The sequence below is a fragment of the Microchirus variegatus genome (assembly GCF_963457635.1).
Source record: "Microchirus variegatus genome assembly, chromosome: 21".
Taxonomy (NCBI): Eukaryota; Metazoa; Chordata; class Actinopteri; order Pleuronectiformes; family Soleidae; genus Microchirus; species Microchirus variegatus.
Window position 1 is genome coordinate 19,258,518 of NC_139822.1, and position 19,544 is coordinate 19,278,061.

General features: G+C 39.8%; 1 protein-coding gene across 1 annotated transcript; it reads left to right on the forward strand.

Annotated features, from left to right (window-relative positions):
- Positions 1-392: 392 nt before the first annotated feature.
- On the forward strand, positions 393-19,251 carry rbl1 (retinoblastoma-like 1 (p107)). The gene is made up of 22 exons (XM_083907682.1): positions 393-638; positions 2,109-2,242; positions 2,480-2,683; positions 3,866-3,930; positions 4,041-4,169; positions 4,402-4,565; positions 5,677-5,741; positions 5,854-6,028; positions 7,345-7,511; positions 8,753-8,865; positions 9,120-9,223; positions 10,000-10,137; positions 10,232-10,396; positions 11,452-11,608; positions 11,699-11,926; positions 13,017-13,213; positions 13,299-13,475; positions 14,704-14,775; positions 15,131-15,221; positions 16,081-16,232; positions 16,320-16,484; positions 17,723-19,251. The coding sequence occupies exons 1-22, from the start codon at positions 477-479 to the stop codon at positions 17,918-17,920; spliced, it is 3,222 nt and encodes a 1,073-aa protein (XP_083763808.1). The 5' UTR covers positions 393-476; the 3' UTR covers positions 17,921-19,251.
- Positions 19,252-19,544: the final 293 nt, after the last annotated feature.

Here is a 19,544-nt window from a genome sequence, read left to right on the forward strand (position 1 = left end):
ATATGTTTTTTTTGTTTATTTTTTTGCTAATTCGATTTTTGAATGAATTATTAGTACCTAATTATTTTATTTTTACGTAAAGTTATACAATATTACATGTATATGTCTTGTTTTAATTTAAATCGTATTTATATGTCATTTTTGTTTCTATTTTCATTAAATTAAAGCAATAAATAAGAGGTTTGCTTAGTGACGGGTGCCTGGAGGGAGAGCAGGAGGGGGCGGGGCGAACAGCTCGAGACGCCGGCTCCTCTCTCGCCTGTGATTGGTCGCTGCGCTGCAGTTTTCGCGCCAACGCGCTGCATTGTGGGGGTGTTGGAGAGCGGAAGTGGCGTGGACGTGGGGGGAAGCTGTTGCTACCGCTGCTGTTGTTGTTGTTTTTTTGGGGGGGATTTAACTCCGACGGAGGAGTTTTAAAATAAAGCAAAAAACAATAATAGAGCATTTTAAAGCTCGGCGGTTACTTTGGAGCAAGAATGCGGGGCGAGGAGTCGTCGGACTCGGAGTCGGGCCGGATGGAGGAGAGCTCGGTGCGGAGGAGTTTGGAGACGCTGTGTCAGGAGCTGAACATGGACGAACAGACCGCCGCCGCGGCCATGGATAACTTCACCGCCATATGGAACACGTACACGCTGGAGGTGAGAGCCCCGGAGGCGTTTAACGCCGTTCGACAGCCGTCACTCGACACTGTCACAACACCAACTACCAGCTAACTGCTACAATGCTAACGACGTAGCCTCCGCGGAAACACAGAAAAACAGTGTGGCGTCCCGGGCTGGGTTGCCAGGTCTGCGTATTTAAATTAAAAACAGCAGAGCTGCATACAACTAGTCGAGTAAGAAATGAAGCGTCAACAATAAGTTTGATAGTTTCTTAGCGTCTTAGATTTTAATGTTGTCTCCCTCGTTTTTCTGCATTTAACAAAGAAACGATTAAAATGTATAAATTAAGGTTTGTGGACAAAACTTGACGTTTGAGAGCATCATTGTTTTGAGGTTTGGGAAACCTTTAATGAACCAAAAACAGGCAATTAATTAATACAGAAAGAAATGTACAGGTTGTATGATTACGAAACCCTCTGTCCCTTTAATATTTGAATCCCACTGGTGACATGATCATTTTTAGTATATATTCTGCTGTATTTATTTGATTAAAAAGAAAAATAATAATGTTAATAAAAGCACAATGAATCCCCAAACTAGTTTGATCGTTCATTTTGTGTTCAACCCACATTATCTGAACTAATAAACAAGCGATTAATACAGAAAGAAATTGACAGGTTATTTGATATATAAAATAACCAGTAATGGCCATAAAAAATTAAGTTGTCAAATGAAAACCGCTCCAGCTGAGCGTCCATCACCCTGTGATATATTTTGAATCCAAATTATATGATATCTTGGACCACAAATCTAGTGTTTTGGTCCAGAAAATATCGATTTGTGTTTTTCAAATACCTCAATCGTGATTGTTTCGAATGCCTTATTTTATTTTGTCCACCAACCAAAATGATTCCATTAAAGAAATATCTTTTTTTGCGATATGGAGCAAAGAATATCCTGTATTTGCCGATACCGTTATTGTGCCGATAATGTCGAGAACACATCTGAATGTTACACTGATAATGGACCCACAGTCTATTTGATTTTACATCTTTATAAACGAGCTAATCTAGTTACAGAAATCTACAAAGAGAGCACACAAATGGCAAAAACCTCAAAAGATTTTCAGATAATAATCATAATTATAATAGTGATATAATGATGTGTGTTAAACCAAAACAAACAAACAGTTTCCTGTCTTTTTTTATTTCCTGTGAGATGTGATTTAAAATCGCAGATTTTCTCAGTGGACTTTTGTGAACAGTTTCCAAATCCATCCAGGCCGCTTATAACCACAAAAGCTGTCACTTTTAATTAAAAATGCATTATTATTATTATTATTATGAATTTTGGGCTGTAGAAGGCATGTGAAATAGAGGCTGTCATCTGTGTAAATAAAAAGAGAGTCATCCTTGACCCCGAGCAGGTCTGACAGCCGGGTTTTTGTTGAGTATGTGATTCCACTCGCACTGAGCTGAAGTGTAATGCGTCGCTGTGCCTCTGCAGGGCGACGTGGTCCACTGGCTGGCGTGCTCGCTGTACGCTGCCTGCAGGAAAGGATCCACTCCCACGGTGGGTAAAGGAGTGATGGAGGGGAACTGCGTCTCCCTCACCAGGATCCTTCGCTGCTCCAAACTCAGGTCAGTCGCTGCTGAAGCCTCTAAGTTCAAACACCAGCGAAATAGAAGGCTGTAGTCTCTTTTGGAGTCAGTTATTGCTTATTAATTTGACTTTCCATTCATTTTGAGACTTTTTTTTGACAAATATCCACCTCTGTTAACTATATTGTGACGTTTGACCTCCCCACAAAGCATGTCTATGTTACTTTATGGCCCGTGATTCCTCTAACTCTCATCTCCTGTCTGTCTTTCCCGCAGTCTGATCCAGTTCTTCTCTAAAATGAGGAAGTGGTCCGACATGTCCAACCTCTCGCAGCAGTTCCGGCTGCGCATGGAGCAGCTGGAGCGCAACTTTGAGGTTTCCACCGTGATCTTCCGCAAGTTCGAGCCCATCTTCATGCACATGTTTCAGAACCCGCAGGGAGGGGAGCCGCCGCGGCAGCCACGCAGCAGGAAACACAGGCACGATACACAATACACATACACTGTATATATAACTTATATTTGGTCAGGCCTACGGCTGGAATCACAATGATTTTATTGTCACTCGTCGACTGTTTATGGAAAAGAATCTGCTCGGGAACATGTCGTTATGGATCTCACTGAGAACCAGCCTTAGAAAAAGAAGCTGAAAACTTGAACTGCAAGTGCGGGTGTGTAGAAAAACTGATTTTATCCATCGTACGAAACGCCCACTGTATCGTAAGAATACGTGCGTTGCTCTGTTTCACTGTGAGGCGGCCTTTTCTGGGCTGGAAAACTGACGTTTGTAACCCGCTCACTCACCCGCACCAAACTCAATAGAGGAAAATCTACCTTTTTAGCTCACGGGAAATCAGGAGGCAGCAGTGGATCAACAACTCTTGTGAACTGTGATGTTAAAACTGCTGGTTTTCTCTATGGGGTCTGGTGGGCGGTTAAAAAAACGTACAGTTTCTTCTAAAAATGATTTTTTTTTCCTCAAAATTCAAATTTTTTCTCAAAATTGAAAAGAAAATTTCTCAAAATTGTAATTTCTTTCTCAAAATGTTTTATATTAATTGAAAAAATGTGCTTTCCCTTCCTTCTAAATTAAGGACATTTCTCAGTGAGCCCAAACTTTTGATCTTTGGTTAGTGGCTGATTTTTTTTTTCAGAACATGCTTCTCCAGAATTAATATAAATAAAAATATAAAGTAAAGAAAAAGCACAATATTAACAACAGATAAAGTATATTATTTTAACACAAACTCTAAATATGTCTATTTCCCTGTAAGATGGCCTTTGCGGGGCAAAAACAGGAGCTGCTGGTCTACTGCTACCTCGTGTGGTGACTTTGTGTCACTGCGGTAAATCTGAACGAAGGATTTCAAACACCGGCGTGATAAAATAAGACATTTGAAGTTAGTGATGGAGGAAGCAGTGGATCAACAACTCCTGTGAACTGTGTTGTTAAAATAGCAGCTAAAAGAGCTAACGCAGCTAAAGGCGCTAATGGCGCTAACTGGTAAACTGTGCCTGGACTCTGGTGCCGCGGCACGTAAACATGACTTATGGGTTCGTATGAATTTGTTCGATCTTGATTTTTGGATAAAGTGACTAAGTGTGTGTGTCTGTCTCTGTGTGTGTGTGTGTGTGTGTCTGTCTCTGTGTGTGTGTCTGCAGGCGGCTGCCGTGTCACATCAGTGATGTGTTCAAGTTCTGCTGGACGTTGTTCGTCTACACTAAAGGTACCAAGAAGCAGAATCAGTTTGGAGCGAAACACGAGTTCTGTTTCATAGATTGTGAGACATTTACTGTACTGAATATTGTGTGTGTGTGTGTGTGTGTGTGTGTGAAGGAAACTTCAGCATGATCGGTGACGACCTGGTGAACTCGTACCACCTGCTGCTCTGCTGCCTGGACCTGGTGTTTGGAAACGCTCTGCTCTGCGCCAACAGGAAGGACCTCATCAACCCCACGTTCAGAGGTTAAAATACATTTGATATATAAATACATGTTTACTGAGGAGTTTTAGCCTCAAACCTGAACAAACCATGTCTAAGTCCAGTCAGAGCTCTTATCTAAAGAGTTTTCAGTGGTTTATGAACAGACAAATCAGTCTTTATTAAAGAATATCAGCTGATTTGAGCCTCTTTTACTGGCTGATGTGGATCCATAGTATGTGTGACATGTATTCATAATCCTGTGTGTGTGTGTAGGTCTGCCTGCTGGTTACCGCGGCGACGGCCACATCGCGACGGACAGTCCTCCTCCGTGTGTGTTGGAGAGGTTGTGTGAGCTGCACGACGGACTGGTGGTGGAGGCCAAAGGCATCAAACAGCACTATTTCAGACCGTATATACAGAAGCTGTTTCACAAGCAGGTACACACACACACACACACACACACACCTGGGCTCACCGATACAATTTTGTTTGTGTTTTCCATGAAAAGTCAGACTTTTATTCATCAAAAGAGTTACAAAATGAATAGAAAATATATTCCAGACATTGACAAGATTTTAAATAATGATTTTTATTCAAAATATACATACACCTTTGTACATATTCCGTTAAAAACCAGACGTTTTCCACATTAACAATGTATAGAGTGTATTTCTGATTCATCTAATGTTATATTCATTGAAAAGAAGTGCCTTTCCTTCAAAAAATAAGGATTGTTTTATCTAAAAAAAAAAATGTTTTTCTCAAAATGTTATCTTTTTGTCAAAGTTATATTCATTGAAAAAGAGGCTTTTCCTTTAAAAAATCTCAAAATGTAAAATTTTCTTCTAAAAAAAAATATTTTTTTCTTCTAAGAATTTTATTTATTTCCCTCAAATTTCTTATTTTTCTCAAATTTTTCATTTTATTCTAAAAATGTGATATATTCATTGAAAAAAGGGCTTTCCCTTAAAAAAAATCTCTAAATTAAAAAAAAAATTCTTCTAAAAATTTATTTTTTCTTCTAAGAATTTTATTTTTTTCTCCTCAAATTTTTAATATTTTTCTCAAAATCTTTGTCTTTCTCAAAATGTGTTATATTCATTGAAAAAAATGGCATTTCCTTCAAAATTAAGGAAACAAGTAATTTCTTCTAAGTAATCTCAAAATTTTAATTTTATTTCTCAAAATTTTAATTTTTTTCTTCTCAAAATTGTAATCTTTTTTTCTCAAAATTGTAAAAAAAAAATCTCAACATTTTAATTTTTTTCTCAAAATTTTAATATTTTTTCTCAAAATTGTAAAAAAAAAATTCTCAAAAATCGTCATATTCATTGAAAAAAGTACTTTTCCTTCAAAAATAAGGATATTTCTAAGTGAGCCCAGACTTTTGAACGCTAGTGTAGTTGCTGATTTTATTTCCAGAACGGTCTTCTCCAGAATTAAAACAAAAGGAATAAGAAAGCACAGTATTAACTATTAACAACAGATAACGTATATTTATTTAACACAAACTCTATGTAAAGTAATTATTTTGTTTTCTTTGACCAGATCCTCAGAGGCAACGGAGAACTTTTAACAGAAATGTTGGACCCACAGAACTTCATCGATAACAAGTGAGCAAAAAAGTCACGTTTTATTTATTCATATTTATTTATTTATTTATTTAATGGACATGTGGGCGGAGCTTTTGACCAAACCAAACCGTTTGCTGCCGTTTCTCTTCAGCAAAGCCATAAACCGCGAGTACGAGGAGTACGTGTTGACGGTGGGAGACTTCGACGAGCGAGTGTTTCTGGGCGCCGACGCCGACGAGGAGATCGGGACCCCGAGGAAGGTCGTCCAGGAACCGCCCACCAGTCTGACGGCCAATCAGAGCCAGCTGCAGCAGCACGTGGAGAAGGTACACAAACGCAGCACTCAAAGACTTACTTATGGTGGACTTTAATGCTTTTCTTCCTCCTTTCATGGTTTCAATTCAGAGGCTTCATGCTCCTCCATCTTTTTCTGCTTTTACTCGTTTATTCCTTTAATTTGTGGCTTTTCCTTTGAGTTTTCTTGCTCTTTGATTCAGCTGTTAAAGCAAGTGTTATATAAATTACAATAGTATTAGTATTAGTAACATAAAGTGAATGTAGTGCTCTGGTTCACAAGCTGAGTCTAACCACAAGGTAACAAAACAAGCTTCTACTTCTCACCTGATTTATTACTTTAGTTAAAGTTTTCCTGAGCAGATAAAGGACTTAATCACTTCTTCTTTAAGAGAATTTAGTGTAGATTTTGTAAAGTATGTTCTCATTTACAAGAAAATGGACCAAACACCGCGTATTTGATTGGACAAAAGAAGGCAAAATCCTAAATATTGACGCTTCAGACCAAGAATTCCTTTTGTAACCAGAAGACTCAACCATTTTTACATATATATTTCCTCTTAGAGCCGCAGCTAACCATTATTTTCACAGTCGATTATTTGCACGATTAATCGTTTGGTCCATAAAATGTTAAGAAACGTTGATCAAACCAAAATGATTCAGTTTTTAATGATTATTTTTTGATTAATGGAGCAAAGAAACCAGAAAATGTTCACATTTAAGAAGATAAAGCAATCAGAAATCAATGTTAACGCGATTGTTAAAGGTGCATTCTGTAATAAATCATAAAATCCTCCTAATATGTCACAGAGACTCAGGAATAATGTTCATATAACAAACTGAACTCACCAACAACAACAGTACAGACAAAATATTTGCATTAAAAAATCTACAGCCATCTACCAATCATTGCAGTCAGTAGAGTCTCGGCTGCCGAGCAACCACGGGTTGCCAGTTACGTCAGAAAACGAAACCGAAAAGACCTCGGTGTTTTGAATTTGAATGTAGTAACCGTTTTTTGGCCACATTCTTACATATGGCGCCTTTAAAACGAGTCTCTAAAGTAACGCTAACCTTTAAAAACAGAGGCAAACATACGCAGTAACACGGGTACGCTGATTGTTATTTGTAAGCGCTGCTCTTTTCCTTTCAATAAACGGACCGCTCCAGTTCCACTGTAGGCGGCGCTAAATGAGCTAACACAGCCAATGGAGCTAACTGGTAAACGGTGCCTGGACTCCGGTGTCGCGGCACGTAAACACGACGTCGCGCTTGCCTTTTTCCGGTCAGTCGTCATGGAAACGTGGTCCTAATGCGTCTCTGTCTCTGTGTGTGTGTGTGTCTGTAGTCGGCCTCCCTGGCCCCCGGCACCCCTCTGACCGGCCGTGTTTACCTGAAGGAGAAGGACCTGCTCGTCACTCCCGTCTCCTCGGCGACGCAGAGTGTCAGCCGGCTGCAGAGCATGGTGGCCGGGCTAAGGACGGCCCCCACCGAGCACCTGATGCAGATATTCAAGTCAGTGGAGACGTCGCCGTTTGTCCGTGTGTTGTTTGTGTGTGTGTGTGTGTAATTAGGGCCGCAACCGTCACTCCGGCCATTCGAGCCTGTTCAGCGCAGGGATCGTTGTTCCACACGGACCGCTTTAGCAGACGCACATCCAGATTTTCTAACGAGGTGCAGTGGAACCACTGTAAACTACAACTGAAGTAGCACAGCGGCGCCTCCTCAATCATTCATCACCTGAGCCCATAGCATCCAGTTGCTAATGCTAACGTAAACATTGATGTCAGCTGATGTAATGTAGCTTACTAGGGCTGCAGCTATCAAATATTTTTTGTAACCGAGTATTCTACCGATTATTCCTCGATTAATCGAGTAAATGTAAGTTTTTTTTATTTATATTATTAAAATAAATAATAATAATAATTTTACGTTTTGCGTCCTCCATTAATCGGAAAGTAATTGAACAAAAATATTCCCTTGAATGCTTTTCTCATAGGTCCTTGAAATCCTTGAAAGTTTGTTAATTTTAAAAAATCCAAGCCCTTGAAAGTTTTTCTCATAGGTCCTTGAAATCCTTGAAAGTTTGTACATTTGAAAAAAACAAAGCCCTTGAGAGATTTTCTCATAGGTCATTGAGATCCTTGAAAGTTTATACATTAAAAGAAAAAAGAAAATCCAAGCCCTCGAAATTTTTTCTCATGGGTCCTTGAAATCCTTAAAAGTTTGTAAATTTGAAAAAGCAAAGCCCTTGAAAGATTTTCTCATGGGTCCTTGAAATCCTTGAAAGTTTGTAAATTTGAAAAAAAAATCCAAGCCCCTGAAATTTTTTCTCATGGGTCATTGAAATCCTTGAAAGTTTGTTAATTTGAAAAAAAGAAAAAACAAAGCCCTTGAAAGTTTTTCTCATGGGTCCTTGAAATCCTTGCAAGTTTGTGAAGTAAAAAAAAAATATATATTTAAGTCCTTGAAAATTTTTCACATAGGTCCTTGAAATCCTTGAAAGCTTGTAAATTAAAAAAAAAAAAAAAAAACCTTGAAAGTTTTTGTCATAGGTCCTTGAAATCCCTGAAAGTTTTTAAATTAATTTTTTTTTTTTTTTTTGAAAATAATAATAATTTTGAGTTTTTGCGTCCTCGACGAATCGGAAAAAATAATTGGTTGAATACTCCGTTAGACAAATGTTGTGTAGCTGCAGCCCTGTATGTAATACATGTAGGGGGCGCTCACACCGTGTCCTCTGCTGCTGTTTGAAGGTCGTGCTCCAGAGACCCCACTGACTCTGTCCTGAGCAGAGTGAAGACGCTGGGAAACGCCTTTAAAGAACATTACACCAAGGACTCTGAGGACACGCCTGGATCTCATATAGGTACAACGCACACACACACACACACACACACACACACACACACACACACACACACACACAAAATTACCCTAACTAAGCTAACAAACACAGATTTTATGATGTGGAGAAACCTCCCATCAACATGCCTGACAAAAATCTGATAATCATGGCTTAGACCTCTAAAGTTTAAGTTGACTGTACCTAATAAACTGACTAATAAGATCATCTTCAGACAGTCTTATATAAACGCTCCTGTGTGTTGTTTTTTGTTCCAGATTTTGCAGAGAACCGTCTGAAACTGGCCGAGATCCTTTACTACAAGATCCTGGAGAACGTCATGGTTCAGGAAAACAAGCGACTGCAGGGCAAAGACATGAGTGTAAGTGTGTGTGTGTGTGTGTGTCAGGGAATTATCTAATCCCAGATTATCTATAAACCAGAGTTTGTACAATAATGGAGGTTTGAGTAATTCATATTTACACCACAATAATAGGCAGCTTTATTTACATAGCGCTTTTCATATACAATAAAATCATGCACTTTGAGAAAAATAAAAAAAATAGAAATCATTAAAAGGACAAAGTGCAGTCCTTGAAATCCTTGAAAGTTTGTAAATAAAAAAAATCCAAGCCCTTGAAATTTTTTCTCATGGGTCCTTGAAATCCTTGAAAGTTTATAAATTAAAAAAACAGCCCTTGATAGTTTTTCTCATAGGTCCTTGAAATCCTTGAAATACTGATTTTAAAAAAACAGCCCTTGAAAGTTTTTCTCATAGGTCCTTGAAATCCTTGAAATACTGTGAATAAAAATAAAAAAATCCAAGCACTTGAAATTTTTTCTCATGGGTCCTTGAAATCCTTGAAAGTTTGTGAAGTAAAAAAAAAAAAAAAAACATTTCAAGGCACTGAACATTTTTCTCATGGGTCCTTGAATTCCTTGAAAGTTTGTTAATTCCTGCAGTACCTCCCGAGGCCCACCAGAGGGCGGCAGCTCACACTTTAGGAAGCACCAGATCATAATAAACTGAGATCAGTGGAAGCTGTTGGATTATAGAGCTGTTTAACACAGATGTTTTTACCAAAGTTGCTTTGAAAAACTTTCTCAATGTCTTGTTTTAATTTTTATTTACAGTAAATATTTGTGTGTGTGTGTCAGGTGTTGCTGGAGCAGGACATCTTCCACTGCTCCCTGATGGCCTGTTGTCTGGAGGTGGTGTTGTTCTCCTACAGCTCACAGAGAACCTTCCCGTGGATCCTCAGCGTCTTCAAACTGGCCCCGTTCTATTTCTTTAAGGTAAAGAAAAGCAACATTGTTTTAGCAGGAATTATCAGGAATATTTAGATGAACGTTCCTCAGTGTGTGTGTGCGTGTGCGTGTGTGTGTGCAGGTGATCGAGGTGTTCATCCGCTCAGAGGAAGGTCTCTCCAGAGACATGGTGAAGCATCTGAACTCCATCGAGGAGCAGGTCCTGGAGAGCACAGCCTGGACCGCTGACTCGGCTCTGTGGAGCTCCTTGCAGGCTGCTGGGAACAAAGCTCCTACAGTGGAGGAGGTCAGCACCACATACACACACACACACACATTCAGGGGTTCCCACGGGTCCTTGAAATCCTTGAAAGCTTGTGAAATTAAAAAAAAATCCAAATCCCTGAAAATTTTTCTCATAGGTCCACGAAATCCTTGAAAATGTGTACATTTGAAAAATCCAAGCCCTTGAAAGTTTTTCTCATAGGTCCTTGAAATCCTTGAACATTTGTAAATTTGAAAAATAAAAGCCCTAGAAAGTTTTTCTCATGGGTCCTTGAAATCCTTGAAAGTTTGTAAATTTGAAAAAAAAACAAAGCCCTTGAAAATGTTTCTCGTGGGTCCTTGAAATCCTTGAAAGTTTGTAAATTTGAAAAAAAAAACCTTGAAAGTTTTTCTCACAGGTCCGTGAAATCCTTGAAAGTTTATAAATTAAAAAAAAAATGTGAACGTATTTCTCATAGGTCCTTGAAATCCTTGAAAGCTTGTAAATTTGAAAAAACAAAGCCCTTGAAAATGTTTCTCGTGGGTCCTTGAAATCATTGAAAGTTTGTAAATTTAAAAAAAAATCCAAGGCCATTTGAAAAAAAAAAAAAACCCTTGAAAGGTTTTCTCAAGGGTCCTTGAAATCCTTGCAAATTTGTGAAGTAAAAAAAAAAATCAAGGCCCTGAATTTGTTTTCTCATAGGTCCTTGAAATCCTTGAAAGTTTGTACATTTGAAAAAACAAAGCACCTGAAAAAATGCATTCAAGGCCCTTGAAAGTTTTTGAAAGTTGCCATAAATAGACATTGAAAGTGCTTGAATTTTAAGATGATATTTAGGCGAGCTCTTACAAAGTTGTCCTCCCGTCTTAAGCCGTGTCAACACTTTTGGTCCTGGAAAGTCCTTGAAAAGTCATTGAATTTGATGTAAACCACAGTGTGTGACCGTTATTTAAAGTTTAAATTAGCACTATTTTTTAACTGTAGTCTTATCGTAGAACAACTTGATTTGCTTTAACTCTGGGTGTTTGTAGCTTGTCTTCTGGTTTAAGGAGAACTACTTTACTTCACCTCCGTCTTCTTCCCGTCTTCATTTACAGGTGAATTTTTCCTCCAGCCTGGACACAGGTTCTGCTTCCATGCCTGGTTCTGGTTCTGTTAGCGGAGGTCCGACGCACCTGCCCATGGTCGCCCTCTCCCCCATCATCCACCCACGCATCAGGGAGTTCAGGACCGGTCTGGGCAGCGCCCGCAAAGGTAGAGATCCTGCTCCCACTCCTGGACGTGATCGCTGAAGTCCTCAACGTTCTCACGCTCTTCTTCTTCTTCTTCTTCGTCCTCCTCCAGATGTCCCTCCGTCTCCGCTGTCGGTCCTCGACAGGTACAGCTCTCCGGCGGCGGGCAGCGCCAAGCGACGCCTCTTTGGCGACGACCCTCCGTTGCATGGTTCGATCCTGAGCGCCACCGTGAGCCCGCTGTCGTCTCCGGCCAAACGGCTGACGTTTAGCTCGACCAGCACCCTGAAGATCGGAGGACAGGCGTCTCAAACCACCGTCCTCAGCATCCCGCTGCAAGGTAGGTCACGCACGTTCACACGTCTACCACCGTTCACAGGTTTACCATTGTTTTTAAAGTTTAGCGTTACTCTAGAGCAGTGTTTCCCAATCCTGGTCCTCAGGGAACACTATGCCGTGTTTTATATGTTGCCCTGCTCCAAAAACACCTGATTCAAATAAAACGCCAGCTCTGCCGAAGCCTAATAACGAACTTTTGTATAAAAAAAAAAAAAAAAAGTTAAACTTTTGTAAAAAAAAAAAAAAAAATTCAAAAATGTAATGCGTCAACTTTTGTCAATTTTTTTCCAAAAAAAGGTAATGTTTCAACTTTTGTCAATTTTGTTTTGCAAAAATTTTAATGTTCCAAATTTTGTCAATTTTTTCCAATTTTATTTATTTATTTTTTAAATTGATATTTCAACTTTTGTCTTGAAAAAAAAAATCCAAATTTGAATGTTTCAACTTTTGTCAATATTTTAGCAAAAATTTTAATTTTTCAGCTTTTGTTAAAAAAATTTAAAAAATGTAATGTTTCAACTTTTGTCAATTTTTTCCAATTTTATTTATGTTTTTTCAATTAATGTTTTAACTTTTGTCTTTTTTAAATTAATGTTTCAAATTCTGTAAAAAAAAAAATAAAAAAAAATAATAATAATAATCAAAAATTAATTTTTTTAACTTTTGTAAAAAAAAAATCTAAAATGTAATGTTTCAACTTTTGTCCAAATTTTTTTTACAGAAATTTTAATCTTTCAACTTTTGTTAGAAACATTTTTTTCAAAAATGTAATGTTTCAACTTCTGTTAAAAAAAAAAAAAAAATCAAAAATGTAATGTTTCAGCTTTTGTTTAAAAAAAAAAAAAATTTATGTTTCAACTTTTGTCAATTTTTTCCCAAAAATGTAATGTTTCATCTGAATCAGGTGTTTTTGGAGCAGAGTAACATCTAAAACATGGCAGGGCAGTGCTCCCTGAGGATCATGGTTGGGAAAACACTGCTCTAGAGACTCATTTTAACAATGGGGAGTCATGGAAACGTCAAACTTTTGAACGCTAGCGTACGCGGTCAACGCCAAACCACTCATTGTCCGCGTTCCTGAACGTCTGCAGGTGTCAACGACCGCACCATCACGCTGATCCCGGTGCAGCCGTGCGACTCCTCCGGCACGGTCACCGCTCAGTTCCTGCTCACCGCCTCGCCGAGCCGACCCGCCGCCAACGCCGCCGCCATACCGACGACCGCCGACACCCAGGCGGGAAGTGGACGCCCGCGGCGCACGGGGTCGCTCGCGCTGTTCTTCAGGAAGGTACAGAAGAAGACGAAGTAGAGACGATGTGTGCGCTGACTTGAATCTCGCGGTCACGTGACACGTAACCCCGCCTCTGTTTCAGGTGTATCACCTGGCGAGCGTTCGCCTCAGGGACCTGTGCGTGAAGCTGGACATCTCCTCGGAGCTGCGCGGGAAGATCTGGACGTGCTTCGAACATGTGGTGGTTCACTGCACCGACCTGATGAAGGAGCGGCACCTGGACCAGCTGCTGCTCTGCAGCATTTACATCATCTCCAAAGTGAGTCAGCAGCAAACTGGGGGAAAAAAGTAACGTAATAAGCGTTTTCACCTTCTTTTTTTTTTAGCATGAATTAGCGCTTTTCCACGACACGGTTTCGTCACAGTCAAAACGCGGCTGCACAAAGATTTCCGCGACGTTATCTTCCGCTTCACCCAGAGCCAGATTAATCACTCGCACTTTATGCTAAGCTAAGCTAATTGGCGGTTGAAACGCCTGAGAGTGAGTGCGTCGTCGTCTCTGCGGAATTTTGCGACCTTTTCGTAAAACTGAAAAAAAAGTACAGTGTGTAAAATTCTTAACCTGAAATGCGAACTTACGTTCAGCGGCGATGTCGCTAAATACGTCGGACGACGTTTGCTTTGCTAAATGTTTGCAGATTAACGTTAACATTTTCAGGGATTTTAACTTTAATCTACCGTTTTTGACATTATTAGCTTTGATTCTTGGGTCCGAGGTCGCACTAATGAGTCATCAGTAATCTCAGATTTCTGACTTAATCTCAAATCTCCAATTTTTAATCTCAAAAGCCTGACATAAAATCTCAGAATTCTAACTTTAAGCACAAAAATTCCAACTTTGAGTGTCAGAAGTTTGAATTAAGTCTTAAATTTGGGGATTCAGAATTTAATCTTGGAGATAAAGGCATGTTTTCAGGATTTTGTCTTTAACTTAAATCTACAGTTTCTGACATTGTTAGCTTTGATTCTTAGGTCGGGCGTCGCACTAATTAATCATCAGTAATCTCAGAATTCTGATCTCAAATCTCCAAATTTTAATCTCAAAAGCCTGACATAAAATCTTGGAATTGCTCCAAATTCCGATTTTGAGTGTCGGAAGTTTCAATAGGAGACTTACTTTTGAGGAATCGGAATGTAATCTTGGAGATTAAGGCATGTTTTCAGGATTTTAACTTCAATCTACAGTTGGACATTGTTGACTTCTTGTGTCGGACGCGGTCGCGCTCGTGACTCTTCAGTGACGTCACTCTCTGACCAATCAGAGGCCGGCACTGTGTCGACGTGTCACACGACCTCGTTAGAGCAGGTGCTTAAAAAGAACCAGGTACGATCACTGATGGAAAAGCAGAAAAAGAACGAGCCGAGTCGTGTTAGAACTGTGCGGTGGAAAAGTGGCGTCGGAGGTGTTTTTTTGATTGATTTTGATTCATGGAATTTGTAACTCTTCTTCCTCCTCTTCCTCTTCCTCCTCTTCCTCCTCGATGTAGATCACTAAAGAGACTCACACCTTCCAGGACATCATGAAGTGCTACCGCAGCCAACCACAGGCCAGGAGCCGAGTAAGGACACACACACACACACACACACACACACACGTTTAGTCAATGACTGGATTTATAAAAGCAAATCTTTCTGCTCCAATGACGGTGTCATTTGTGGTGCATCTATGACCACTAGATGGCAGCAGCAGCAGCAGCAACAATAAGTGTTTAGTGAGTGTGAGTTTGCAGGAGGGATTTACCAGGTTCCTTGAATGCACCTCGAAGCTCAACGTACTGTGAGCTTTTATTTTAACAAACTTAAACTCTATTTCTGTTTCCTGTGCTGGCATTGGTTCAAATGTCAATGGTGTGTAGGGTTAGTGATGTGTGTGTGTGTTTAAAGTTTTGTGTATTTGTGTGTGTGTGTGTGCAGGTTTATCGCAGTGTGTTGCTGCGTCACAGGGAATCCAGAGAGCAGGTGACTGACGAAAACATGGAGGTGGATCCTGTTTCTGGAGGGGAATGTAAGGATACACAACGCAACACACAGACACACAGACAGGCACAAAACACACACAGACATGCACTCACAGACGCACATACACACAGACATACACCCCCCCACACACAGACACAACACACACACCACACAGGCACACACACACAGACATAGACACAGACACACATGCACACAGAGACACAGACGCACTCACAGAAGACACACAGACACACATGCACACAGACAGAGACGCACACACAGATAAACACACACAGACACACACGCACACACACACACAGACACATACACACACACACACACACACAGAGACACATACACACACACAGACGCACAAACATACACAGATGCACACAGACACAGAGACACACACACAGACGCGCACACACATACACAGACGCACACAGACACACACACACGGAGACACACACAGACACACACACACGGAGACACAGACGCACACAGACACACACACAGAGACACATACACACAGAGACACAGACGCACACAGACACATACACACACACATACGCACACACACAGAGACACAGACAGACAAAGACACATTCTCACACACACACACACACAGACACACAATTTGATATAATTTAATGTAATAATATAATGAAATAATAAGTCATACTGAATACTGGTGATGAGTAAACTAATATTCTGTTTGTGTGTGTGTGTGTGTGTGTGTGTGTGTGTGTGTGTGTGTGTGTGTGTGTGTGTGTGTGTGTGTGTCTGTGTCTGTGTCTGTGTCTGTCTGTGTCTGTGTCTGTCTGTGTCTGTCCGTGTGTGTGTGTGTCTGTCCGTGTGTGTGTGTGTGTCTGTCCGTGTGTGTGTGTGTGTGTGTGTGTTTCCAGCTGCTGAGAAAGCCTGTGCTCCAGTCTCAGGTGAAGCCGGCTCTGACCAATCAGGAGTGGAGGAGCGCGGCGACCTCATCCAGTTCTACAACACCGTCTTCGTCCTGAGGATCAAAAGCTTCGCTCTGCGATACGCCGCCCACGACAACCGCGTACGACGCCCCAGCCCTCTGCCGTGAAACTTGAGCGTTTGTTTTTGTTTTGTTCCAAAGGTTTAAATCTGCTCCGTCCTCCCTCAGGTGGACGCTCCGCCTCTCTCGCCGTTCCCGACCGTCCGAGCTCAGCCTCTGTCGCCTCGTCGCGTCTCGCAGAGACACTCTCTGTACGTGTCGCCTCACAAGAACTCAGCGGGGAATCTAACCCCCAACTCATTCACCTACAGGATCAACAGCAGCCCGTCCAAGGTCAGGATGTACACATGTACTGTTTATAAAGATTTCTGCTTCAATCTATAGGTGTACTAAGGATCATCTACTCCAGTCTGCTTTACAAGACACATGGAGACATTAAGGTGTCTTTGTCACATTTATTCAGTTTCAAGACCCTTGAAACTTTTTGGGAAACCCCCCTTAATAGACATGGGTCATTGAAAGTGCTTGAATTCTGTGTAAGATTGAAGTGAGGTTGATATTTAGGTAAATGTCTCCCGCCACTGATTACCACATGTCTTTGAAATCCTTGAAAGTTTGAAAAATAAATCTGGCCCTTGAAAGTTTTCAAAATTGCTCTAAATAGACATGGGTCATTGAAAGTGCTTGAATTTTGCGCAAGAACAAAGTTGATATTTAGGTAAAATGTCCCCCTGACACAAATGTTCATGGGTCCTTGAAATCCTTGAAAAAAAAATTCAAGGCCCTTGAAGGTTTTTGGGAAACCACCCTTAATAGACATGGGTCATTGAAAGTGCTTGAATTTTGTGCAAGAATGAAGTGAAGTTGTTACTTAGGTGCATGTCTCCTGCCATTGATTACCACAGGTCCTTGAAATCCTTGAAAGTTCAAATTTGAGAAGAAAAAAAATAATTCAGACCCTTGAAAGTTTTTGAAAATTGCCCAAAAATAGACATGAGTCATTGAAAGTGCTTGAATTTTGTGCAAGAATGAAGTGAAGTTGTTACTTAGGTGCATGTCTCCTGCCATTGATTACCACAGGTCCTTGAAATCCTTGAAAGTTCAAATTTGAGAAGAAAAAAAATAATTCAGACCCTTGAAAGTTTTTGAAAATTGCCCTAAAGAGATATGGGTCATTGAAAGTGCTTGAATTTTGCGCAAGAAAGTTGATATTTAGATATATTTAGATTTATATTTTGATATTTAGGTGAATGTCTCCCACCATTGATTACCACAGGTCCTTGAAATCCTTGAAAATTCAAGTTTGAGGAAAAAAAATAATAATTCAGACCCTTGAAAGTTTTTGAAAATTGCCCTGAATAGACATAGGTCATTGAAAATGCTTGGATTTTGCGCAAGAAAGAAGTCGATATGTCGGTAAATGTCTCCCACCAACGATTACCACAGGTCCTTGAAACCCTTGAAAGTTTTGGAGAAAAAAAACATGAGGCCGTTAACCACCGTTGGCGCTATTTGTTATAAAAATAATCCTAGTTTAACGTAAGTTTAACGTAAACTCTCTCTGTGTGCAGGAATTATCGGACATCAACCGTATGATCCGTCAGGGCTGCGTGAGCAGGAAACGCGCCTTCACCATGGACGGCGACGTGATGATGTCACCGGCGTCATGTGACTCGCCCAGTAAGAGGGCGTGTCCAGAGAACGGCAGCAGCCCGGACGTGCTGCTCAAGCGTCTGCAGGACGTCGTGTCCGAGCGTCAGGGTCGCTGACCTTTGACCTGTGTGTGCGTGTGCGTGTGTGTGTGTGTGTGTGTGTGTGTGTGTGAGCGACTCGCAACGTTGAAGCTGAAATTTCTCACTGATCAAATGTGTTTTTAGAGGAGTTTTTACACAAAGTTGTAATTATTAGTCACGTTTGATCCGGTAATGAACGCTACTTTTACATTTAAATTTTCTCCCGTTAAATTCAGACAATTTAAGCAGAAAAGTGAAGTGAAATCAGAAGATTTTGGAATTGGACAAATTTCAAAGGTGGAATTTAGAAAAGTGTGTTTTATGTTTGTAAAGAAAAAAAACAAGATTAAATTATTCGTAACACAACAATCCCCTCCGTACACACACAGCTGTGTAATTTTGGGATTAAAAGTCGCAATTCGGACGTTTTTTTCCCCCTCAGAATTCTAAGCATTCAAAAAAAAAAAGAATCCGTGGATTAAATCAGATGATTTAATCTGACGTTTCCTTTTGTTTTTCCCAAAAGTGAAAAGTTGAAAAACCGTTCTAATGTTTTAGTTTCGGAATCGCGTTTGGTTTTGTTTTCATTTCCATCAAAACAGTCAAAAAATAAACAATTTAAAAGTGAAAATGTCAAATTCTTACTCGTTTTTTTTCCAAAATTTAGGATAATATGTGTTTACAGTAAAGTGAATTAGGAATAGGATTATTGTTATTATTGGTATAATCCCACAGTCCCAATGAACTTAAACAATTTAAAAAAAATTATAATTTACTGGTAGTTTTATTGCTGGAAATTCACCTTTTTTTTTTTAACTGTCGTTAAATTTGGCTAAAGTTTAAAAATGCTAATAATTTCACTGGTCAAACACAGATTATGTTTAAAGAGGCGCTAAATGTAAACGTTGGCGTCATAATCAGACATTTTCTGTTCGTAAAAAAACGACAAATTAGCCTGAATTTGAAGTCGTTTCTCGCACATTTTTTTCCATCAAAACTCGTTGTAAATAACCGTCGTTTCCTGTCAAACGAATCTTTTATCGTACGTTTTTCTTCGTGTCACATGACGTCTTTGCCTCGGAGGTTTCATTCTTCTCATGCTCACTTTGATCGTTTTTGTGTTTGTTTGTTTGTTTGTTTGTTTGGTTCTGAACCAGTAACTGTTGTATTATTGTGTAATGATAGCTTTTAATGCTAACAGCGAGTTGCTGGACTGAAGCAGCGTTTTGTATCAGTGTGTGTGTGTAGTATCTACACTTAACTTTTAACGACTCATTCATTCATAAACTCGTCGTCTGCGGCTTTGAATATTTAATAATTAACGAGCGTTTGCTTCAAATCCCGTTTTTGTTGAAGAGCAGAAAAGATCCGTCTGTGTTTTCACTTTTTAATTCAAAAAAAACATTTAAAGTTTTTGTAAAAATCAAACTTTGAGTCCTGTTTTTTTTTTCCGACTTTGTTTCATCATCACAGAAGTAAATAGACACGGGTCCTTGAAAGTGCTTGAATTTTATGCAAGAATGAAGTGAAGTTGATATTGAGGTAAATGTCTCCCGCAGGTCCTTGAAATCCTTGAAAAAAAAATTCACCCTTGAAAACTGTCTCCTGTCACTGATTCCCACAGGTCCTTGAAATCCTTGAAAGTTTGGGGGAAAAAAGC